At 43.9% G+C, this 25287-nt stretch overlaps 1 protein-coding gene and 1 non-coding gene across 2 annotated transcripts in view; one reads left to right on the top strand and one right to left on the bottom strand.

Annotated features, from left to right (window-relative positions):
- Positions 1-3286: 3286 nt before the first annotated feature.
- LOC126073060 (cytochrome P450 4B1) overlaps positions 3287-25287 on the bottom strand; it is a 41770-nt gene continuing 19769 nt past the window's right edge. The window contains exons 4-12 of the mRNA XM_049879209.1: positions 23756-23883; positions 22762-22886; positions 22304-22455; positions 22041-22147; positions 20954-21144; positions 18409-18542; positions 17606-17670; positions 17417-17499; positions 3287-16962 (exon numbers count right to left, since the gene is read on the bottom strand). Of these exons, the coding sequence (XP_049735166.1) occupies positions 16770-16962; positions 17417-17499; positions 17606-17670; positions 18409-18542; positions 20954-21144; positions 22041-22147; positions 22304-22455; positions 22762-22886; positions 23756-23883 (1178 nt within the window). The 3' untranslated portion in view covers positions 3287-16769. The remainder of the gene's footprint in view (positions 16963-17416; positions 17500-17605; positions 17671-18408; positions 18543-20953; positions 21145-22040; positions 22148-22303; positions 22456-22761; positions 22887-23755; positions 23884-25287) is intronic.
- On the top strand, positions 19325-19450 carry LOC126074175 (U6atac minor spliceosomal RNA). The gene has a single exon (XR_007516977.1). It is a non-coding gene; the product is annotated as a U6atac minor spliceosomal RNA (small nuclear RNA).

The following is a 25287-nucleotide window of genomic DNA, read 5'->3' as shown; positions in this document are numbered from 1 at the left end:
AGCATGTCACATACATAGGGCTATGGTTACGGTTAATACATTTTTTCACAGGAATTGTATGTGTTGTTCACAGCAAAATCATGGAACTGATGGTAGTACTCAGAGAAATAAAATTGTTAGTACTAAGGTCTTAATAATACATTTAATTGTGTAAATTTCTGGAATGGAGGGGTTATAACATACTCCTAAATGCACTCAAAAGACGACTGGGGAAGAGATGCCTCCTCAAAGTAGAGTCGACCTTAATGACACGGATGGAGTCAAGCCTTTGGAACCATCATTTGCTGATGTGGTATGACTCAAAATGAGAAGAAATAGCCACAAATATCCCTTAATAATCAGAATGTGGACTTTACAAAGTATGAATCAAGGAAAATTGGAAATCATCCAAAATGAAATGGAACACACAAACATCGATATCCTAGGCATTAGTGATCTGAAATGGACTGGTATTGGCCATTTTGAATCGGATAATCATATGGTCTACTATGCCAGGAGTGACAACTTAAAGAGGAATGGCGTTGCATTCATCATCAAAAAGAACATTTCAAGATCTATCCTGAAGTACAATGCCATCAGTGATAGAATAATATTCGTACACCTACAAGGAAGACCAGTTAATATGACCATTATTAAAATTTAAGCACCAATCACTAAGGCCAAAGATGAAGAAATTGAAGATTTTTTTCAGCTTCTGCAGTCTAAAACTGATGGAACGTGTAATCAGGATGCATTGGTAATTACTGGTGATTGGAATGCGAAAGTTGGAAACGAAGAAGAAGGATCGGTAGTTAGAAAATACGGCCTTGGTGATAGGAACGATGCTAGAGATCACATGATAGAACTTTGCAAGACCAATGACTTCTTCATTGCACATGCCTTTTTTCACCAACATAAACAGAGACTATACACATGGACCTCGTCAGATGGAATACACAGGAATCAAATCAACTACATCTGTGGAAGAGACAATGGAAAAGCTCAGTATCATCAGTCAGAACAAGGCAGGGGCCAACTGCAGAACAAACCATCAATTGCTCATATGAAAGTTCAAGTTAAAACTGAAGAAAATTAGAACAACTCCAAGAGAGCCAAAGTAGGACTTCAAGTATATCCCACCTGAATTTAGAGACCATCTCAAGAATGGATCTGATGCATTGGACATTAATGACCAAAGACCAGATGAGATGTGGAATGACATCAAGGCCATCATACATGAAAAAAGTAAGAAGTCATTAAAAAGACGGGAAATAAAAAAAAAAATCAAAACAGATGTCAGAATAAACTCTGAAACTTGCTCTTGAACATTGAGTAGCTAAAGCAAACAGAAGAAATGATGAAGTAGAAGAGAAGATTTCAAAGAGTGGCTCAAGAAGACGAAGTAAAGTATTATAATGATGTGCAAAGACCTGGAGATAGAAAACCAAAAGGGAAGAACAAGCTCAGCATTTCTCAAGCTGAAAGAACTGAAGAAAAAATTCAAGCCTCAAGTTGCAATATTGAAGGATTCTGCGGGGGAGATATTAAATGACACAGGGAGGATCAAAAGAAGATGGAAGGAATACACAGTCACTATACCAAAAAGAATTGGTCGATGTTCAACCATTTAAAGAGGTAGCATATGATCAGGAACCAATGGTATCGAACGAAGAAGTTCGAACTGCACTGAAGGCATTGGCAAAAAAAAAAAAAAAAGGCTCCAATTGAAATACCAATTGAGATGTTTCAACAAACAGATGCAGCACTGGAAGTGCGCACTTGTCTCTGCAAAGAAACTTGGAAGACAGCTACCTGGCCAACTGACTGGAAGAGATTCATACTTATGCCTATTCCCAAGAAAGGTGATCCAACCGAACGCGGAAATTATCAAACAATATCATTAATATCACACGCAAGCAAAATTTTGCTGAAGAGCATTGAAACACTGCTGCAGCAGTATATCAACAAGGAACTGCCAGAAATTCAAGCCGGATTCAGAAGAGGAAGTGGAACCAGGGATATCGTTGCTGATGTCAGATGGATTCTGGCTAAAGGCAGAGAATACCAGAAAGATGTTTACGTGTGTTTTATTTACTATGCAAAGGCATTTGACTGTGTGAGTCATAACAAATTATGGATAACATCACAAGAATCAGAATTCCAGAACACTTAATTGTGCTCATGAGGAACCTTTACATAGATTGAGAGGCAGTTGTTCAGACAGAACAAGGGGATAGTACATGGTTTAAAGTCAGGAAAGGTGTGGGTCAGGGTTGTATCCTTTCACCATACCTATTCAATCTGTGTGCTGAGCAAATAATATGAGAAGCTGGACTATATGAAGAAGAATGGGGCATCAGGATTGGAGGAAGATTCATTAACAACCTGCATTATGCAGATGACACAACCTTGCTTGCTGAAAGTGAAGAGGACTTGAAGCACTTACTAATGAAGATCAAAGACCACAGGCTTCAGTATGGATTGCACCTCAACATGAAGAAAACAAAAATCCTCACAACTGGACCAATGAGCAACATCATGATAAATGGAGAAAAGATTGAAGTTGTCAAGGATTTCATTTTACTTGGATCCATAATCAACAGCAATGGAAGCAGCAGTCAAGAAATCAAAAGACGCATTGCATTGGGTAAATCTGCTGGAAAGGACCTCCTTAAAGTGCTGAAGGGCAAAGATGTCGCCTCGAGCCTGGCCCAAGCCATGGTATTTTCAATTGCATCACATGCATGTGAAAGCTGGACAATGAATAAGGAAGGCCGAAGAAGAACTGACGCCTTTGAATTATGGTGTTGGCAAAGAATATTGAATATACCATGTACTGCCAAAAGAACACACAACTCTGTCCTAGAAGAAGTACAGCCAGAATGCTCCTCAGAGGCAAGGATGGCGAGACTACGTCTTACATACTTTGGACATGTTGTCAGGAGGGATCAGTTCTTGGAGAAGGACATCATGCTTGGCAGAGTACAGGGTCAGCGGAAAAGAGAAAGACCTTCAACCAGGTGGGTTGACATGGTGGCTGCAACAATGAGCTCAAGCATAACAATGATTGGAAGGATGGCTCAGGACCAAGCAGTGTTTTGTTCTGTTGTGCATAGGGGGTCGCTATGAGTCAAAACTGACTCGACAGCACCTAACAACAACAACAACAATTGCAAGCGTATTGTTAAGAAGTGTTATACTCCTGATTATAAAGGTTTAAGTTTTACACAGTTGCTGGGCTCTGTCCAGGTTTAGTGCAAGGCTAGTGGTTAGATTAATTAGATTATTTCAACTATTTAGTATAAAACACTTTTGAAAAGTTGCTCTTATTTAATTTTTTATTGTGCTTTAGGGAAAAGTTTACAGAGCAAATTAGTTTCCCATTCGATAGTTTGTACATAAAGTTTTCCATGACATTGGTTTCATTCCCCATGATGTGTCGGCACTGTCCCCATTTCTGTCCCCATTTCCTTTCATCCTAATTTTCTACCCCTTTCTGCCCTCTCATCTTTGCTTTTAGGAGAATATTGCCCTTTCGATTTCATATAACTGACTGTTCTAAGAGCACATTCCTCTCAGGTGTTATTGTTTATTTTATGGGCCTGCTATGGTTTTTCTGAAAGGTGGTCTCCAGGTAGGGCTTCAGTTCCACTTCAGAAGGGTGTCATAGGGCCATAGTCTCAGGGGTTCCTCCGGTCTCTGTCAAACCAGTAAGTCTGGTCTTTTTTGTGAATTTGATTTTTTGTTCTACAATTTTTCTCGCACTTTGTTCGGGACCGTCTGTTGTGATCCCAGTCAGAACAGTCATCAGTGGTAGCCAGGTACCATCTAGTTCTTCTGGTCTCAAGGTCATGTAGGCTGTGGTTAATGTGCTCCATCGGTCCTTTAGACCGATCGCTCCCTTGAGTCTTTGGTTTTTCTTCACTCTCCTTTGCTTCAGATGGTAAAAGACCAATAGTTGTATGTTAAATGGCTGCTCACAAGCTTTTAAGACCCCAGATGCTACTCACCAAAGTAGGATGCAGAATTTTGTCTTTATGAACTATGTTGTGCCAATTGGCATAGATATCCCATGAGTCTATGGTCCTTTGTCTTAGAACTAGGAACTTTATCCTATGAGGTGTCTGGTTAAGTCTAAGAAGTTTCCCTGACTGTGACGCTTGTGTGCTTTATTGTCTATATTAATATATAAGCAGCACCTACAGTTATATGTACAGAAATATCCACTATCAAGCCTATATCTGCGGATGGATGTGTTCCCTTACAGCCTCCCACATCTTTTGGCATATCTATCTACCTATGTATTCATTCGTAAATTAGTGTTTGTTAATACTATATTGTTGCAGGATTGTCTATGCTATAGTAATTATCATTGCTGCCCTTTGTTCTTGCATCCCTCTTCGTGAGGAATGCAAGAATATTCCTAGTCACATTTTGCTGATTTTCCCCATATTGTATATTGCCTTTCACTTCACCAATATTAACATACATCTTCAATCTATTTGTTAATTTTCCTTCCCTCCTCTTCCCCTCCCTACTAACCATCAAAGATTTTTTTTTCTCTGTGCAAAGCTTTTTTTTTGTTTTTTCATAATAGTGGTCTACTATAGTTTTCTCGTGTAATAATTGTCCTTTTGTGACTGACTTACTGCATTCAGTATAATGTGCTCCAAATTCACCCACATTGTGAGATGTTTCGCAGACTTGTCATTATTCTTTATTACTGCATAGTATTCAATTATGTGTATCCACCGCAGTGTGTTAATCCATTCATCTGCTGATGGGCACTTAGGTTGTGTTCATATTTTTGCTATTGTGACTAATGTTGCAATGAAAATGGGTGTGCATATGTCTATTCATGTCACAACTCTTATTTCTTTAGAGTATATACCCAGAAGTAGATTTGCTGGGCCATATGGTAAGTCTATCTCTAGATTTCTAAGGAAGCATCACACTGGTTTCCATAGTGGTAATGCCATTTTGCATTTCCACCAACAGTGTATAAGAGTCCCAATCTCCCACAACCTCTCCAGTATTTACTATTTTACTAGTTTGTTATTAGTGCCAGTAATGTCTGGGTGAGAAGGTATCCCACCGTATTTTTTATTTGTGTCTCTCTAATGACTAGTGATTACAAGTATTTCTTCATGTGTTTGTTAGCCGTCTGAATGTCTTCTTTGGTGAAGTGTCTATTCACATCTTTTGCCCATTTTTAATTGGATTGTTTGTCTTTCCTTTGTTGGGGTGTTGAGGTTTTCTATGAATTTTAGAGATTAGACCATTGTAGGATATGTTGTGGCCAAACATTTTTCCCAGTCTGTAGGTCTTCTGTTTACCCTTTTGGTGGTCTTTTGATAAGCATAAGTGTTTAAATTTTAGGAGGTCCCATTAATCTAGTTCATCTTCTGCTGTTTATGCATTTTTAGTTGTGTTTGGTATTCTATTTATGTCATATATTAGGGCCCCTAGTGGTGTCCCTATTTTTTCTTCCATGGTCTTTATAGTTTTAGGTTTTATATTGAAGTCTTTGATCCATTTTGAATTAGTTTTTGTGTATGGTGTGAAGTGTAGGTCCTGTTTCATATTTTTACAAATGGACATCCAGCTTTCCCAGCATGATTTGTTAAAAAGGCTGTCTTTTCCCCATTTAGTGGACTTTCGCCCTTTGCCAAAGATCAGCTGGATGGATTTATGTCTGGGTTCTCAATTCTGTTCCATTGGTCTATGTGTCTGTCACTGTACCAGTACCAGGTTGCTTTGACTACCACGGCTGTATAGTAGGTTCTGAGATCAGGTGGTGTGAGGCCTCCTACTCTGTTGTTTTCCTTCAGTAATGCTTTGTCCGTCTGAGACCTCTTTCCTTCCACATGCAATTAGTGATTAGTTTTTCCATATAAAGTTGCTGATTAGTTTTTTCATCTCAGTAAAGAATGCTGTTGAAATTTGGATCAGATATGAAATTACTTTGGGTTAATAGACATTTTTACTATGTCGAGTCTTCCTATCCATGAGCATGGTACATTTTTCCATTTCTGTAGGTTTCTTTTGGTTTCTTGCAGTAATGTTTTGTAGTTTTCTTTGTATAATTCTTTTACATTCCTGATTAGATTTATTCCTAAGTATTTTATCTTTTGGAGGGCTTTCATAAATGGTCTTGTATTCCCAATTTCCTTTTCAAAGTTCTTTTTGTGGCGTAGAGGAATCCAACTGACTTTTGTATGTCAATTTTGTATCCTGCTACTTTGTTGAATCCTTCTATTAATTCCAGTAGCTTTCTTGTGGAATCTTTGGAATTTTCTATGTATAGGATCATATCATCTGCGAATAGGCGTAGTTTTACTTCTTACTTACCAATTTGGATGGCTTTTATTTTTCTTGCCTTATTGCTCTAGCTAGGACTTCCAGCACACCATTGAATAAGAGTGGTGAAAAATAGCATCCTTGTCTGGTTCCTGTTCTCAAGGGGAATGCTTTCAGTTGCTCTCTGCTGAGAATAATGTTGGCTGTTCATTTTGAATAAATGCCCTTTATTGTGTTGAGGAATTTCCATTCTATTCCTATTCTGCAGAGAATTTTTATCAGGAATGGTTGTTGGACTTTATCAAATGTGCTTTCAGCATTGATTGAAATAATCATGTGATTCTTTTCCTTTGTTTAATTTATGTGATGGAGTATGTTGATTGATTTTCTAATGTTGAATCACCCTTGCTTCCCTGGTATGAATCCCACTTGGTCGTGATTTTTTTGTTGTTGTCGTTTGCTTGTTCGTTTTTTGACATGACGTTGAATTCTATTGGCTAGAATTTTGTTGAGGATTTATGCCTCTGTGTTCATGAGGGATATTGGTCTGTAATTTTTTTTGTGTGTTGTGGTTGCTTTACATGGTTTTATGTATCAGAGTTGTGTTGGTTTCATAGAGCGAATTTAAGAGTATTCCTTCCTTTTCTATCTCTGACATAATTTAAGCAGTATTGATGTGAGCTCCTTCTCTGAATGTTTGGTTAAATTCTCCACTGAAGCCATTCAGGGCAGAGTTTTGTGTGTGTGATTGTTTTTGTTTTTGCTTGTTTGTTTGGGGGGAGACGAGAAGCTTTTTTATTACCTCTTCAATCTCTTTTTTTGTTATGAGTCTGTCCCATTTTTCTAACTCCGTTTGTGTTAGTCTAGGTAGGTAGTGTGTTTCTAGAAATGAGTCCATTTCCTCTAGATTTTCAAATTTGTTGTAGTGCAATTTTTTGTAGAATTCTGTTATGATTATTTTTATTTCCATTGTTTCTGTTGTATGTCACCCATCTCATTTCTTATTCAGGTTGTTTGCTTCCTCTTCTGCTTTTCTTCTGTCAGTTTGTTCAACAGTTTGTTGATTTTGTTGACCCTTTCAAAGAACCAACTTCTGGTCTTGTTGATTCTTTCTATTGTTTTTCTGTTGTCTTATTTATTTCTGCTCTAATTATTAGTTCCTTTTTTCTGGTGACTGTGGGCTTCTTTTGCTGCTCTCTTTCTATTTGATTGAGTTGTAGGGTTAATGTTTTGATTTTGGTCCCTTTTCCTTTTTTGATGTGTGTGTTTATTACTATAAATTGACCTCTTACTTTGCTTTTGCTGTGCCCCACAGGTTTTGGTAAGATGAATTTTCATTCTCATTTGACTGTAGGAAATTTTTTATTCCATCTTTTATTTCTTCTATTACCTAGTAGTTTTTAAGCAAGGAGTTATTCAGTTTCCATATATTTGGTTTTTTTTTTTTCTTTGCTATTCCTCATATTGATTTCTACTTTTATGGCATTGTGATCAGAGAAAATATTTTGTATTATTTCAATGTTTTGGATTTTGTTAAGGCTTTCTTTGTGGCCTAAAATGTGGTATATTCTGGAGAATGTTCCATGTGTGTTGAAAAAGAATGTGTCCATTGCTACTGTTAGGTGGAGTGTTCTGTATATGCTTATGAGGTCCAGTTGGTTGATTATGGCATTTAGATCTTCTGTGTCTTTGTCAAGTTTCTTTCTAAATGTTCTAGATGTTCTTTCCTCCACCAAATGTGGCATGTTGAAGTTTTCTACTATTATTTTGAAATGGTCTTTTTCTCTTTCCAATGCTGGTAGAGTTTGTTTTATGTATTTTGAATCTCTATCATTTCGGTCCATATGTATTTATTATGGTTATGTCCTACTGGTGGATTGACCCTTTAATCATATATAACATTCTTCTTTATCTTTTATGGTGGATTTTGCCTTAAAGACTATTTTAACAGGACTAATGTTGCCAATCCTGCTTTTTTTTTTTTTTTTTGGTTATTGTTTGCTTGATATATTTTTTTCCATCCTTTGAGTTTTAATTTATTTATGTCTTTAATGTCTAAGGTGTTTCTCTTATAGACAGCATATTGATGAGTTGTGGGGTTTTTTTATCATTATTTTTTTAATCCATTCTGCCACTCTGTTTCTTTACAGGTACATTTAAGCCATTTACATTCACTGTGATCAATGACAGATGTGGTTACTGCTGTCATTTTGTTGTACAGTTTTTGTGGTTTTGAAAATTTCTTTGTCCTGCTTAATTTTTTCTGCTGTTTGTGGATTTTCTTTTATTTCTTTGGTTCTTGTTGATTTTGTGTTTTCTGAGTCTTTATGTTTTTCTTCTTTTATATTTTTTTGAGTAGGTTTATTAACTTTCTTTGTGGTTATCTTGAAGTTTACCTTTATCTTCCCAAGTTTAAAGCAGCCTTTTATTTCTTGATATTGCCTTGACTTCCACTCCATATGAAAGTTCTGTAACTATACCACTTATTCCCTATTTTTTGTTTTGACATTGTTGTCATTTACAGATTGACATCTCTGGTTCCCTGTTTTCAGTCTTTTAGCTTTGTTTTATTTTTCAGAATTCTTTATCTAGGTTGGTGTCTGGCTGATGCTGTCCTGTGTCCTAATCTGAGGTTGCTGTCTGATGTTGTTTGTACCCTATCAGAAAGGCTCCCTTTAATATTTCTTTTAAGTTTGGTCTGGTTTTTACAAATTCCCTTAATTTCTATGTATTTGAAATGTTCTAATTTCACCATCATATTTGAGAAACAATTTTGCTGAATGCATAATTCTTAGTTGGCAATTTTTTTCTTTCAATGTTTTATGTATGTCATCCCATTGCCTTCTTGCCTGCATAATTTCTGCCGAGTAAATAGAGCTTAGTCTTATAGATTCTCCTTTGCAAATGACTTTTCATTTTTCCAAAGTTGCTCTCAGGATTCTTTCTTTGTCTTTGGTTTTGGCAAGTTTAATTATGATATGTGTTGGTGACTTTCTTTTGGGGTCTATCCTCTGTGGAGTTTATTGAGCATTTTGGGTGGATATCTTCTCATCTTTCATGATATTAGGGAAGTTTTCTGCTAGCAAATCTTTGACGACTCTCTCTGTTTTCCATTGCCTCCTCCCTGTTCTCAAACTCTGATCACATGCAAATTTTTCCCTTGATAGTGTCCCACATAATTCTTAGGTTTCTTCATTCTTCTGCCTTTTCCTCAAACAAATTGGTGTCAAGGGATTTGTCTTCAAATACACTGATTCTGTCATCCATTATTTCAATTCTGCTCCTATATCCTTTTATTGAGTTGTCTATTTCTGAAATTTTATTGTTAATCTTTTGGACTTCTAGTTGCTGTTTTAGTGTGGTTTCTATTTGTCTATTCATTTTGTCGTCTTATTCTTGTATTGTTTTCCTGAATTCTTCTATTGCTTTGTCTGTGTTTTCCTTGATGTTGTCTATGTTTTCCTTGGTTTTATCTGTGTTTTCCTTGATCTTTTTCTTGATGTCTTGGGAAGCCCTGTATATTAGTCCTTCGAATTCTTTATCAGGTAGTTCCATTACAATTTCTTCCTCTGGGAGGTTTTCTGGTTCTTTATTTTGATCACCTGCTGGACCGATTTTGTCCTGCTTCTTTATGTGATTTGATATTTTCTGTTGTGTCTGATGCATCAAGAAGTTATTATATTTATTTATTTAATGCTTGTTTGCCATGTGTTGAATTGTTTTTGTTTTGATATGTCCAAGTATACTGGGTGTGTGTGCTACTCTGGTCCTAATCTGGTTGCATTGACGCTTTCCCCTCCTGTCTCCAGGTGGATAGGGCAGCAACTGGGTGTGTGAGAGCAGGGCTCTGTTCACTGGCCTTGGAGGCTGCTGAGAATGTAGCTGGCATTTCTGGTGAGGTAATGTATCTGTCTGGCTGGTCACCTGACTGTGGGTGCAGGGGGTGTTCTCCCTGGTCCCTGGGTTGGATGTTGTGTGTGCACTCTGCTGATTGCCAGATGGTTGGGGTAAGGGTGCCTGGGTCATCAATTATTGGGTGAGTGGTGTAGAAACTCTCACTGATGGTCCTGGGTGAGCAGGACTATGTGTGGGTGTTCGGAATGGGCACAAACCTCCAGTTGTGTGTGGGGGTGTAAGGCAGAAGGATGTGGCCTGTCTGCAGGTGCTCAGCTGGAGGGTATGCCCCCATCTGCTACAGCACATCACGGGGGAAGTTGTGCAGCCAGTCCTAGGGCCCCCAGCACAGATGACTTTAGGGAATAGGAGGCAAACTGGTCCTTGGGTCCCTGATGCAGGTGGCTGGAAGGAGTGGGAGGAACCACCAGCCCTCAAGCCCCCAGCATGAGTGGCTGGATGGAATGGGAGGCACTGCCAGCCCTCAGGGCCCCAGCATGAGTGGCTGGAGGGAATAGGGGGTACTGCCAGTCTTCAGGGCCCTGACGTGGGTGGCCAAAGGGAGTGGGAGGCACCATCGGTCCTCAGGCCCTGGTCATGAGTGGCTGGAAGGAGTAGGAGGTGCTGCAGGTCCATGGGTCCCTGGTGCAAGTGGCTGAATGAATGGGCTGGTGCCTCCAGTCTGTGGGCTCCTGGCTTAAGGGGTGGGGTGGTGGTGGATGCCACCAGACTAAGATCATATTGTGGGAAGGGGAGATGGGTTAGAAAAGTGGGGGCCCCACAGGCCCTCAGGGGGCTGGGGTGGGAACCATGGGTGGAATGTATACATTTAACTTCTGCAGGGCGGGAAGCTCTCCTTCCTGGCTCTGGACGTGAGTGTAGAGTCGCTTCTGCTTGGCTGCACCAGGTGATAGAAGTTTCAGCTGGGAATGCTACTTGCTTTGTCTCAATATGGCCGCATTGTTCAGGTTTCGCTACCAGGGCATTAGCAAGCCATAATTAACCTTGTTCATTGTTTTTATACTGTCTCTTCTTCCACTCAACATTTGGTCCAATTCTTCAGCCTTGTCTTTGATGATCAAAGTTCCAAGATTGTCATCTATATCTGATTCACTTGTTTTCTCGGGTCTTTATTGTGAGAGACATTATGAAGCCTCTGACTACTCCATCCTCTTGGATCGCCTCTTCTTGTCCTTTCTTGAGAATAGAAGCCCATCAGTTATGTTATACCCACTAGTGATTTTGTCGTTGTGGTTGTTGTTGCCCTCAAGTCAGCTCTGCCCCTCATAGCCTTATGTTGCCAGGTCCTGCACCATCTTCGTGATCATTGGTATGTTTGAATCCATTGTTGCCTTCCAACCTAAGGGGCTCATCTTCCAGTGCTATATCAGACAATACTTTGTTGTGACCCATTATGCTTTTGTTGATTGATTTTCAAAAGTAGATTACAAGGACTTTCTCCCTCATCAGTTTTAGGCTCATGATTGGAAAGAGGGGCTTGACTTCTAGGTGCCTTGGCCCTGGTGCTGTCTCTGCAAGTGTTTGATCCTCCAGTCTGCACTGGGCCCTGCTCAACATGGCCATGCTTTCCTGCCTTTCTCAGGAAGATCAAGATGAGGTGATGGGGTAGAGGGTCACTGGGCATGCTGAAAGTGTCACCAAACTCACCTGCAGTTGGTGATCTTCTGTGTGCATAGGTGACAGCCAGAGCTATGCCTGGTATGTGTTGGTGTTTGTGGGAAGGGGTCTTGTGTGCATGTCTGTACGAAAGAAAGGCAAATTTCCAGGGAAGCCATGGAGACTCTGCCCCTACTGCTCTCTGCCAAACGCAGCTGATCTTCAGCACAAGTGGATTTTCCAAAGTTCAGTGTATTCTGGTGTTTTCCTCACTTTAAGACTATATCTCTTCAGAATTAGAGTTTCTTGTACACTGGTGATACAGTAGTTAAGAGCTCAACTGCTGACCAAAAGGTTGGCAGTTCGAATCCACCAGGTGCTCCTTGGAAACCCTGTGGTGCAGTTCTACTCTGTCCTATAGGGTCGCTATGAGTTGCAATCAACTTGACAGCAACGGGTTTCATTTGGTGTTGCGTGTTTCACACTTCTGGTGTTATGCTTTTGTCAGTTGTTAAGATTCTTCAGAAATGAATGTCTGTCTTCCCACACATTCTTTTCTACTTCATTCACCAATCTGTCTCCTTGCTGCATCAAGGAATAGCTTGCGTGGGTTTTGATTTCCAAATGTCTTACATGGTCTCAAGTGTTCAATCCATATACCTGAAATGTTATGGTTGTCTTTTAAAGGAAATTTTACACCAATTTATGTCTTCTCAATTTTTGCGGTTTATCCCAACAAAGGTTTTCACTGCGTGCTAAGGTTCACATTCCCGTGACAACTTTCCCTCTTGGCAAATTTCTATAGTGGAGTCTATAATCTATGAATTTACACACAGAGTCTACATAGTCCATTGTTGGCGGGAATAAAACCATTAAAAACTAAGCCAAATGGCTGCTTTTAAGTGAAGACCAACAATTTTTCGTTTAAAAAGTTCCTGGTGTGTAACTTATAAAACATACTTGAACTGGCTATTCAGTTGAGCTGGACAAGTATACTTCAAAATAGCTCTGTGAAAATATCAAGGCTGCTGAACTGCTACTGTGAAATATAAACTGCCATAAACTTTGTAAATGTTTAGAAGAAAAGGGCTTTGATGAATCCACAATTCTGTGAATTTTTCAATTGGTGAGTCATAGTCCAGAGAAATGGCCTTAAGCGTAGAGTGTTTCCACAGTTCTCTTTCCAGGATTTAGTTTCCCCTGAATTGATTGATTCCTCCTTCTAAACACTGGCTGCAAACCCTGTTGCTACCACTAGAAAGCAGTAGAGCCTTGGGTACTGAATTACTATTAAAAAAACTATTAAAAAAAAATTTTATTTGATTCCATTCCATCTTATTTTGTTTTATTCTATTAACTTAATTTAAATAAATTATGAAAATGTTAATTAAACCTGTATCTTGTGTCCTTAGTCCTGTGTTGGGAGATGGGAATACAGAGATGAAAGATACTGTCTCTACCTCCAAGAGCCTTCAAGGAAGGACAGGAATGTGTTGTACAGAAATAAAAACAAAAAACTGTAGCTCAAGAGACATCAATTATTCATTAATTCATTCATTCACTCACTCACTTGTTGAACAGCTTATTGAATATTCCCATGTTCCTGACACTGTCCTAGACACTGGACTGGGATGTGTTCTTGAATGAAACACTAGTGGTGTACTGGGGCCCGAGGAGGGAGAGAAACAACAGCTGGGCAAGGGGATGAGGGCAGGCTGTTCAATTGCAGCTGAGCTTTGAGGATGTGGGCAGGCAGAGGTAGGGGGAGGGCATTCTCAGTGATACCAACAACAGGACCCTCAGCTAGGAAGTGGAGCTGGACAGGTAAAGGTGGACAAAGCAACAGTCCGTTGTGTTGTTGTTAGGTACTGTCAAGTTGGTTCTGACTCATAGTGACCCTATATACAACAGAATGAAACACTGCCCAGTCCTGCTCCATCCTCATAATTTTTGCTATGTTTGAGCCCATTGTTGCAGCCACTGTGGCAATCCATCCCACTGAGGGTCTTTCTCTTTTTCTCTGGACCTCTACTTTATCAAACATGATGTCCTTCTCCGGGGACTGGTCCCTCTTGATAACATGTCCAGAGTATGTGAGACAAAGTCTTGCCATCCTTGCTTGTAAGGAGCATTCTGACTATACTTCTAAGATAGATATGTTTGTTCTCTGGCAGTCCAAGGTGTATTCAATATTCCTCACCAACAACATAATTCAAAGGCATGAATTCTTCTTCAGTCTTCCTTACTTATTGTCCAGTTTTTCATGCATATGAGGCCATTGAAAACACCATGGCTTGGGTCAGGCACATGTTAGTCCTTAAAGTGACATCTTTGCTTTTTCACTTTAAAGAGGTCTTTTGCAGCAGATATGCCCAATGAAATATGTCTTTTGATGCCTTAATATCAAGAAAACAAAAATCCTCACTACTGGACCGATAAGCAACAGCCCATAAAAAAAAATAATAATAATAAGGGCTTAAATGCCAAGGAAAGCATTTGTGCACAATTCCACCTGAGACAGAGAGGCCATGGCTACAAGACTGTGGCAAGAACAGGGGGAAAAAAGTCAGTATATGGGGCTCAGACCAGTACGTTCCGAAGAAGCTCAGTAGCGGCTAAGTGTTGCTGAGCATACAAGTAGGAGTTAGGAGCTAGGCCTGGAAGAGTGGGAGGATTTGTCAAAGGTCAAGGGATTATGTGACCAAGGCATGAGATTGGAGGTGTGTGACTTATAAGGATTGGGAGCTGACCCCCTAAAGAGGGCCTGAATGTCCAGTTCCAAGGGGGGCTCAGTGGCCAATGCCTGCTCAACTCAGAACATGGTCTGAGGCTTCTTTCCCTTGGCTTTTCCACCCTAGCCCTGGAACTGCTTTGGGAAGCACTTTGCCATGGAGAGCTGAAGGTGGCCATGGCCCTGACCCTGCTCCACTTTCAATGGTCACCAGACCCCACCAAGGTCCCCATGTTTGTGCCAGGAGTTGTGTTGAAGTCCAGAAATGGGATTCACATGCATCTGAGAAGCTTCTCTAATCTTGGTGGGGACGAGGACAGGCTCACCCCATCCATTTCCCTCAGAAAGCCTCCTGACTTCCATCTTGTCTTCCTGTTCCTCTGTCCCTCCCCTTCTTATTTATCTTCCCCTTATTTCTTTTTCCTTCTCTTTCTTTCCCTTCCCTCCCCTTACATATCTGCTACCTGCCTGACCTCCTACCTCCTGTCCACCAGCCTGCCTGCCCTTCTCTCTGTCAAACTTTCTCCAGGTTCCCTCCCTGTCTATCTACCTTTCCCCACTAGCCTATGTCTCTGACTGTCCACCTAATTCCTGCTCACCTGTCTGCCCTTCAGCCTGTCTGCCCACCTTAAGATCTATTTTCCTCTGCTGGCTTCACTACCTCTGTTTGCATTTCCTGTTGTTAAAAAACTACACAAATGTATTCTCTTGTAGTTATGGAGGTCAGAAGTCTGGAACGGGTTCCACCAGATGAAAACCACAGTGGTGACAGGCCAATCTCCCACCAGAGGCTCTAAGAAAGAACTCCATTTTTTGCCTCTTCCAGCTTCTAGAGCAGCTGTCCTTGCATCCTTCACTCATGACTCCTTCCTTCATCTTCAAAACCAATAGCATTTTCAAATCTCTCTCTGCTCCTGTCTTCTTCCTGTTACCTTTTGTCTTATAAAGGCCTTTGTGATAACTTGTTCACACTCAGATAATCTAAGATAATCTCCCCATGTCAAGATCCTTAATGTAATCACACCTGCAAAGCCCTTTTTGCCATATAATATATTCACAATTTCCAGGGACTTGATATCTTGAGTGTGTAGTTACCTTGAGGGGCTATCACCCAGCCTACCACAGTCCACATATGACTGTCCTCTGTTCTGTCATCACCACGAGTCCCGAGGCAAAGCTTCTGTTGAGTCCGCTTGCATTTAATAAGATTGGATGTGAGAGTGAGTATGGTGCAGTGAATTACTTGCTACATCCCTTCTAGCCATAGTCTTTGTGACTCCCACATAATTATTGGCTGGGACTATGCAAATAACGTGTTTGTGGCCCAACAAGGGGATTGGACAGCTTGCTGCTAATGCAAATAAGGTGCATGGTATCCTTGTGGGAGGGCAGTGGGACCATGTAAATAAGGTGTATGGAACCCTAACAAGGGAATTGTTCAGTTTTACCATCCCACCAAGCTTAAGGGGAGATTCAGAGAGAGAGAGAGGAGCTGTAACATAGAAGAGAGCAAGAGACAGAGGCCCAGGAGTAGCAAGAGCAATAGCAGCTCAAGACAGCTGCGGTGGGGCTTGCTGACCCACAGAGCTTGCCCAAGAAGGCCCATAGCACAGCCCAGTAGCAGAGGGTGAGAAGAAGCTGTCCTGATCAAGAACTGTATCCTGAGTTGTTCCTGTTACTTCTGAGTTCTTCCTGATCCCAAGTTGTACCCTGTTACTTCCCCCGATAAACCACTTAACTGTAAGTATGGTTCATGAGTTCTGTGAGATGTTGCAGTGAATTACCAAACCCAAAGACCAGAGGGAAAGTACTGAGGGGAGGGGCAATAGTTGATGTTAGAGATGATGGAGTGGTTTAGCAGTTTGGAAAAGCTGAACATTTGGGACATCTTTAACCTCCATCTCAGAGGAACTAGCTTTGTGCTGATCCTTATAAAAGAAATTATTCATTTAGTGAGGTACATTATGAAAATATTGCAAACCACAAGGGATAAATGAAATTTTAAAAGAAAGTAGGTGCTTACTAAGTGCTTGTTGAATCAGTGAATGAGCTCTACATATGTGCATAAACATTTGTAGGCTCACATAGTTACATGGCATGTCCTCAATGTGTATGTCTGTGTAGGTCCCACTCCCCTTCTAACCTACAAGCCTCCCCAGCGAAGGGAGCCACAGTGAATCCTAGTTCAGCATGGGGAGGGCAGTGTCCGGGAACAGGCCCCAGCCTCAGCTGACTGGAGATCCTACTCTCAGTGAAGCTGCATCCCAGACCCTGGGCCCAGTGGCTTCAGATGGAGGTGGAAGCCGTTCTTGGAACGAAGGATCAACTGGGGCATCTTGATGGGTGGCTGCAAGGGGTCCAGGGATAACTCAAAACGCAACAAGCAAAGGGCCGTGACCACCTTCACCTCGTTCATGGCAAACTGCTGTCCGATGCAATTCCTGCAGTGAGCACAAAAAGGGCCCTCAGGCTCTGGGGTGTCCGGAGAAAATCAGAGCTACCTCCAAAAATTAGGCAGCAGATCTGATGAAATAGGTGTTCTCAGTGGCCAACCAAAATCAGTAACTAGTTTTGTATGAATAATTAGCTGATTGATTGATCTGGCCTTAAGAAACAGCCCTGAGAATATGGTGAGTGTCCCAGACTGAGGAGATTAATATTGAGTGGTCCGGCGTGAGAGTCTCTCCTGTAACATCCGTCCACCTCCCAAGAAAAAGATGGGGAATGATAATGGAATGAAGAAGGGCGCTGGAACTCTCTCCTGTGTTAGGATCACCCCACTCCCTTCCTGGTTCCTCTCATTCACAGAGAGCCCCAAATGATGTCCCCTACAAAGCGGCCCACTTCCCCCACCCCTCACTTCTAAGTGCCAGAGCATGCTGGGCCTCTCCGTACCTGGGCCCTGCAGAGAAGGGTATGAAGGCGAAGGGGTGACGTCCAGCTGTATTCTCAGAGGTAAAACGCAGGGGGTCAAAGACCTAAGTAGACAGACTCTTGCTTAAACATCTGCTGGATGCTGGAGGAGAGTAACCTAGATACCCTGCCACCACCCCACCTTATCTCCAGGGCCAAGGATGGGGATACCTCTGGGTCGGACCACACGTTGCCATTCCTGTGGAGGGCATAGATGTGCAGAGAGATCAAGCTGCCTGTGGGTAGAGCAGAAGCCTGATGACCAGAGGTCCTAGGACAGCCAGACCCACCTCCTCACAAGGGTCACCAACCCTTGCCTGAGAGCTCACTGCCACATTCAGCTCGTCAAAATGCTTTTGGTGGCCACCACACTCAGTTCGTATAGCCCCGGCACTGGGCACAGACCAAGGCACAAACATTTGTGGAATGAAAAACAGGGAGGAATGAGCCCATCTCACTGCGAAGTAGGATGGGGAGAACCTATTACACTTTTTCTACTCTCAATTAACTGTCACTCAGGGAAGCGATTATTCATAACATGATACTATCAATAGTAACAGCATCCCTTCATTGGGTGCTAACTATGGACCGTGTACACGGCCAAGCACTCTTTAAGAAGCTGCCACATGCAGTTGTACAGATTGTTCACTGCACAGGATCATAGTCTAAACGGATGATACTTCCTGAGGTTGCTCAGTGCACAATCTGTATGGCCCTTTGTGACAACCCTGACAAGCATTATCTCTAACCCTAATAACAACCTTGTAAGGCCTGTCCTCTTCTTATTCCCAGTTAACAGATGATGGATTTACCCACACAGCCTAAAATTGTGGAGCTAGGATTTGGACCCAGGGTTCTCTGAACCCAAAGCCTGAGCTCTTCCCCATAGGGTGTAAAGATTTGGTCCAGTGCATAGAGGTGTCACAGGGCACACTAGAGGACTCTACTTCCACCCTCAATCTGCTGCAGCTCACCTGCAGGCAGAGAGCGGCCATCCACAAAGTTGACAGGCTTGCTGAGCTGGCGGTACACCTGGGGCACCGGTGGGTACAAGCGGAAGCTCTCCTTGATGCACATGGTCAGGTAGGTCATCTTGCCCAGATCATCCCTGCCAGTGACACAGCGAGGCCAATTTGGGCTTGGGGAGCAATGGGTTCCTGGGGCAAGACAGCCCACAGCCTTAATTTTGCCCCTTACTACCACACCCCCAGTGGGCAGAAAGGCACAAGGGCTCCAAGTGCCCAGGCCAGACCAGACACTGGGTGGTCACTCTGACCCAGGGCTTCTGGCTCCACTTCTCTCTACCCCCTCCTCATCTTCACCACCATGTTGGGAAAGCACAAAGAAGCCATCAAAGACAAGATCACTCCTGTGTCTCTCAGGGCCCCACGGGTAACCCCACAAGGGACAATTCTTCAGGTTCTGCTTGGATTCCCTGGCCAATCTGGAATGGCACAGAGCAGGGGCAAATAAACATCGCCGAATGAAGTACGGAAACACTGGTGGCGTAGTGGTTAAGTGCTACAGCTGCTAACCAAAGGGTCAGCAGTTCAAATCCACCAAGCGCTTCTTGGAAACTCTATGGGGAAGTTCTACTCTGCCCTATAGTGTCGCTATGAGTCAGAATCGACTTGACTGCACTGGGTTTGGTTTGTTTTGTTTTGAAAGAAGTAATAAATGTATGAACAAGTAAAGCTCAAGTAAAAGATTGTTTCTCTTTTCCTTTGGCCACCAGGAAGCTCAAAACCAAATGGGAGGTTCAGCCATAACCCCTGTGTAATACCTTATTACAGCGCCCCAAACTCAAAGTCTTTTTTTCTCCCAATCCTGATTTTCTGTTTGTGTTTTTACTGTTTTATTAAATATGTGTCTTCTAAGCTGCTTTATGTCATGTTATATGAAAGGAGAGAAGGTTAGCACTCCCCTTGACAAGGATGGAAGAAGCCCTCGGGCCTTACAACACACGTATGGTTAAGGCATTGCCACCTGCCTTGTGGCATCTAACCATAGTTCTTTGGATCCCTGGTGGCACAGTGGTGAGGCTCAGCTGCTAACCAAAAGATCATCAGTTTGAATCCACCAGCTGCTCCTTGGAAACTTTATGGGGCGGTTCTACTCTGTCCTACAGGGTTGTTTGAGTCGGAATTGACTCGACAGCAACAGTGTTGGTTTTTTTGTTTTTTTTAAGCTGCTTTAGGAGTCCTTAGGTTGAAAGTTCTAATTCACCCAGAGGTACCTCAGAAGAAAGCCTGGCAATCTACATCTGAAAAATTAGCCACGGAAAACCCTACGGAGCACAGTTCTACTCTGACACATGCAGGATCGCCACAAGTTGGAGTCGTCTCAATGGCAACTTGTTAAGCTGCTTTAATTTCTAGATGCAATGAAGTGAAAAAGATAAATATTTCATGCCCCTGCCTACATGCTTTGCTTACCTTGTTATTCTACCTGGAGCACCTGGTGCCCACTTTTTCTCCCTATCTGAGTTTCACCCTTCCTCTGCCCTCCACATCCAGGCCACTCAATCTTGTCCTTGAATATCCCACTCCATCTGCAGTTTTCTCTCACTTTTAGAGTTTGTGTTTAAATACTTCCCAAGGGCAGCATCTTGGCTCCTCCTCCTCTTTGCCCTACCCTCTTCTTTAACAGCACCTGGCTGGATATCCTGACAGGTTTCTCAATACCTAGCCAGCAAAAATGGATCATGGGGACTTTATCCTCCAAATCTGCAGACCCCGGAGTTATAGGTTCGGCTTCTCCCAAGTGAACCTATAGACTTCTCCGTGACTCAGCATCCCTCCACCTCTGCTGTGTGTCTAGCCTGAGCTGGGGGCAGTGCAGGAGCCCAGGGAGTAAGCTGATATGAGCCACTGATGCCCAGGCCCTGAGGGAAAGAGGCCAAAAGGAGAGTGTGAGAAGTGAGAGAGTAGGGGCGGTGGTAGGAGAGGAGCCTGTGAGCGATCCCCAAGGTCAAGAAGATGGAGCTGAAAGAGAGGCTGGGAGTCGATCCTATGTTAATGACTTCAGGCTTGAGCTAAGAAACAGGAAGGAATCACTGAAAGATTTTAAGGCAGGGTGTTTGGGCAACAGACTTTTCTCCTTCACCAGAAGAAGAGGCCAGAGTCTGGTAGGCTGTGCAGTGCCATCCAAAGGCAGGTGGTTAGGGATCAGCAGTCCTCACAGACCCAGTTTGGTTCATCCTGAGTTTCCACCTCTTTTTCTTTTAACTGTCTCTGCTCTATCCAGAATATCAGAACTGTAGTCAGGTTCTGCCGTCTGTTGGCAGTCTTCTCTGTTACTCACATCTGAAAAGGCTCCATTTTACCAGAATGTGCTGGGGGTGCATCTGTTCTTCCCCTCTCCCCACAAAACAAAACTACAGCATTGGGGGGGCCAAAGAGCTGTTGCCACCCCCACTGTTTGTAGGATGACCCTGGGTTGTCCATGGATGACGCAGGACAGAATGGCCTTTGCTGGAGCTGAGCAGGGCAGACTAGGCTCACCCTCAGTCTCACTCACCACTGTACGGTATCCCGGTCCCCTAAGATCTCACGAATCTCCTCCCTACAACGATCCTGGTGCTCGGGGTACCGGGCCATGCAGTAGAGAAACCAGCAGATGCCGCTGCTGATGGTGTCGTGTCCTGCAAACATGAACGTGTCCACCTCAGCCCGGAGGTCTTCGTCTGACAGCTTGCTCCCATTTTCATCCTGAGTTAGGGAAGGCATAGTGTGACCACTCAAGAAATCTGAGGTAGGTACCAAGAAGTACTCATAATAGTAGACTATCAAATGAAAGCCCAAGGGATGGTACAAAACCTCCTTTTCAGACTGGGGGGTTCCTATCTGTGAAAACCCATCTTGGATGCCTCCTACTCCAGGAAGCCTTCCTGGGTCCCTTTGTTGAGTGACCTATGACCTTACACAGCCTTGATGTCAGATCTGCTCACTTGGTGCATGGAAAGCCACCTGGTAGAAGAAGACATCTTTATCAATGTCCACCGTCTCCTCCACTAGCCAGTAAGCTTCTGGGAGGTACAGACAGGTCTTTCTCATCTCTATATCCCTAGCACAGGGCCTAGCCGAGGGTAGGAGCTCAATGGGTTTGTGGATGGGTAAAGAAACGAATGAATGAACTCTAAGATTCTAAGGTGCCAAGATCTTCAGGATCTTGTTGTTGTTGTTAGTTGCCATTGAATTGGTTCCACTTCACCGCAACCCCGTATAAAACAGAATTAAATGTTGCCCGGTCCTATGCCATGTTCATGATGGTTTGTATGTTCGAGTCCATTGTTGCAGTTATTCTATTAACCCATCTATCTCACTGAGGGTTTCCTTCGTTTTTGCTATCTAAAATTAGTCATCAGGGCCTTCTACCAACCAGATACCACGGCCCATCTGCACCCTGCACATTTCCTCCTCTGAGACTTTGCTGATGTGTCACAGGACAATGACAGGTCATTTTCGCTGGGAAAACAGATGGAAAATGCTTAACCACCTCTCTCCTGTACAGTGAGTCCTGCCTTAGGAGGTTGAGGGGAGGGGGTGAGTGCCAGAATGGTCTCTGGGGCCAGTTTAAGAGTGGGGATAGGCAACTCTACACTCACCCAGGCCCCGAGGAGAATGTCTAGGAAGTCCAGGTGTCTCCTTTTCTGGATCTTTTCCTGCTCTTTCTCGTCCTGGAGGGCTGCCTTCCGCTCCCTGATGACCTGGTCTGGGTCGGGAGCACAGAGTATCACTGCTGAGGAGCCCATCCTCTGCCCAAAGGGAAAGCTGGGGCCCAGCAAGGGAGTGGGATTCCAGAGGGTCCGGGGAGTGGCTGCCGTAGAACTCAGGCTTCCTGGGGTTGGACCCTGGGGGAAATGCCCACCTGTGTGGTCATGAGCCACCTGGCAGGCCCGCAGGAAGCGGCGGCCATGGGGGGTGAGCCAGTAGATGAAGTCATTGTGGTACTGGAAGGAGTCAATGCGTTGCTGCATGAGAAGGGTGAGGTCGCTGACTGCCAGGTAGTAGCTGTTGTCCCTGGACAGCAGAGGGAGGGAGTAGTGACTCAGACACTGATCCAGGAGAAAATCCAGAACAGCTCCCATTCCAGGAATCCAGCCCCAACCACAGCCCTCTCTGCCCTCCCTCTCCCCGCCCTTAAGCTCCACACTAAAGCCACAATGCGTCCCCCCACCATGGGCAAGTCTCCTGCTCCCCTAGAGCTGTAGCCCCCTAGGGCCAGATCCTATTTCCTCTCTGACCAGGGCTCCAGGAACCCTGCCAGCTCTCTCCTCTTAGCCAGCTTGGGCAGAAAGTATGGTCAGCCCTGAGGTGCCCCGTGACCTGTGGCTCAGGCCGCTATCTCCTCTGCCAAAGGTGCACTTCATGAGTGTGTCCAGCACCATGTGGCCCACATCACAGAAGATGTCAAAGCACTTATCCTCACGAGACTTTTTCTCCCACTTGTCCTGGAGCCAAAAAACAGAAGGAATGTGGGGCAGTGGGGAGGCAGCCTAGCTGGATGTCCCATCCCTGCCCTCCAGGATCCACATCTACCATTCCTCACCAAGTCCTGCCTCATACACACACACCCGGGCCCTGCCCTGCCCTCTATCCTACTGGAATGTAGGGTGCAGGCAGAGGCTTGGGGGGAGACAGGACCAGGTGGCTGGCCTTACAGAGCACACACAGACACTTTCTCCCAGCCAGAAGCAGCCTATAAGAACAAGAGGGCCAAGAAGAGGTGAGGATCTTCCTAGGACAGGTGGTGTGAGCCAGGCCTGCCAGCGGTGCTAAGGAGGAGTTTCCTGCCAAGGGAAAGACTAGCCTGGGTGAGCTTAGGGATCATGCAACCCTGAGACTCTGAGCCTGATCCCTGACACCTGAAATCCCTGTTAGAGATGAGTTGCTAATGACATTTTTTAGGCAGCTATAGCAAGCGGAGGATGAGGAGAAGACACTTTGGAGAGGTGAAAGGCCTTCCTGATATCCTCAGATATAGGCAACCCTCAAATCTGCTACATTTGGAGCCTTATTTAAGCCTTGCAAAGCCCCTTTGCCCTGAGAAGGGGGAGGGCTGAGTCTCTTGGTGGACAAGGACCAGTGGCTGCCTGGACACTTGGAGCTTCATCATCAGGTCAGTTCCTGGCTGCTGCAGGTGTCTGTCATAGCAGGGGTTTTGCATTGCTGTTGCCAAAAGAATGGGGCCTCAGGCCTCAGCGGTTCCTCACTGCCGTGAACCACCTGGCTTTCCCCAGTTCTTCAGGCCCCTACCAGTGGACATTGGGGGCTAGCCCAGAAGTTGATACTCTCCAGGAGCCTGGCACAGGGAGCTCACCAGCATAATGCATGTGGAGTCGACAAACACAGCCACGTAGGGCTTCAGTACATCATGATGAAAGGCAGGTATGAGCAGCTTGCGGTGCTGGAACCATTTGGGACCCTCGAGGAGCAGCAGGCCTTTTCCTGGGGAAGGAATGGAAGAGGGAGGGCAGTCCTGCCCAGCCCCTTGCAGCCTGGGACCAAGCAGATGGCTCGTGTTGGCATGCCAGCCCCAAGCCAGACCCATCGAGGCGTGGTTGCTAAGAGACACAGTATTGCCGTCTGTGCCCCCAACCCCAGGTAGCCAGGAATCTTTGGACAGAGCTAGTATTCACAACTTCCAGGACCTCAAGACACAGTGGGTGGCAGTGGCTCAGCTTCTGCCTCCTGGTTGCCCTCACGAAGCCTAGGCTCCAGGGACTTGTGTCAGATGAAACTGGATTCAGGCAAATGGGACGTAGCTTGGTGGGGACAAACAGACAGAGGTAAGGCTGCAGGGCCTTAACACTCAGCCACTGAGACTGTGGTCACAACCTCAGGTCTTAGGGAACAATCTATAGTGTGTGTGCCTCATGCACCCAGGCAGGACCTTATCCTACACACACACACATACACACACACACACGCACACACACCATGCACACACAGAGGAATAGAAATGCATTCCTATGTTCAAAATGCCTCTGTATTTCTCAAAGCATTTTTTGTCTGTCTTCTCATTTTATCCTCACTGTATCTCTTTAATAATTGACCAAACCAAAACCAAATTCATTGTGGCTGAGTCGATTCCAACTCATAGTGACCCTATAGTACAGAGTAGAACTGCCCCATAGGGTTTCCAAGGAGTGCCTAGTAGATTCAAACCGCCGTCCTTTTGGCTAGCAGCTGAACTCTTAACCATTATGCTACCAGGATTTCCTTGATAATTGAAGACAGGGTTAAAACACTGAAGTCCAAAAAAAGACTTCCTTATGTTACTGCATAAAAGGAGCCCTGGTGGCACAGTTGCTAAGTGCTTAGCTGCTAACCAAAAGTTGGTGGTTCGAAACCACCAGCTGCTCCAGGGGAGAAAAATGTAAAAACTCTGCTTCCCTAAAGATTACAGCCTTGGAAACCCTATGGGAAGTTCTACTCTGTCCTTTAGGGTTGCTATTTTTTTTTTTTTTTTTTTTTTATGAGTAGGGATCAACTCAATGGTAATGGGTTTGGTTTGGTTTCTCACTCTTTGGTTTCTTTGGGGGGCTTATGTTACCAGAAGAGTAAATAGGCCTGGGAATGTTTTCATCCTCTTTGTCCTGCCCTTCCTCAGCTCCCAAGAAGATATTGAGGATACCATGGGATCGTGAGTAAAAGGAGAAGCTTATAGCCCTGGCTCAAGAATACTCAATCACTCCCATCTATCAACATCAAGCCACAATCCTCAATCTAGCAGCCAAGACCAGCCAACCCTCCCCACCCAGCTCATCTCCCCACCACACTCTGTCTTCTAGCTGCTCTGACAGTCTCTGGTTACACCAGCCTTAGTGGTACCACTTCACCTTTTCTCAG

The sequence above is a fragment of the Elephas maximus genome, chromosome 3, assembly GCF_024166365.1.
Source record: "Elephas maximus indicus isolate mEleMax1 chromosome 3, mEleMax1 primary haplotype, whole genome shotgun sequence".
NCBI lineage: Eukaryota > Metazoa > Chordata > Mammalia > Proboscidea > Elephantidae > Elephas > Elephas maximus.
This window is presented reverse-complemented; position numbering and strand designations above follow the sequence as displayed.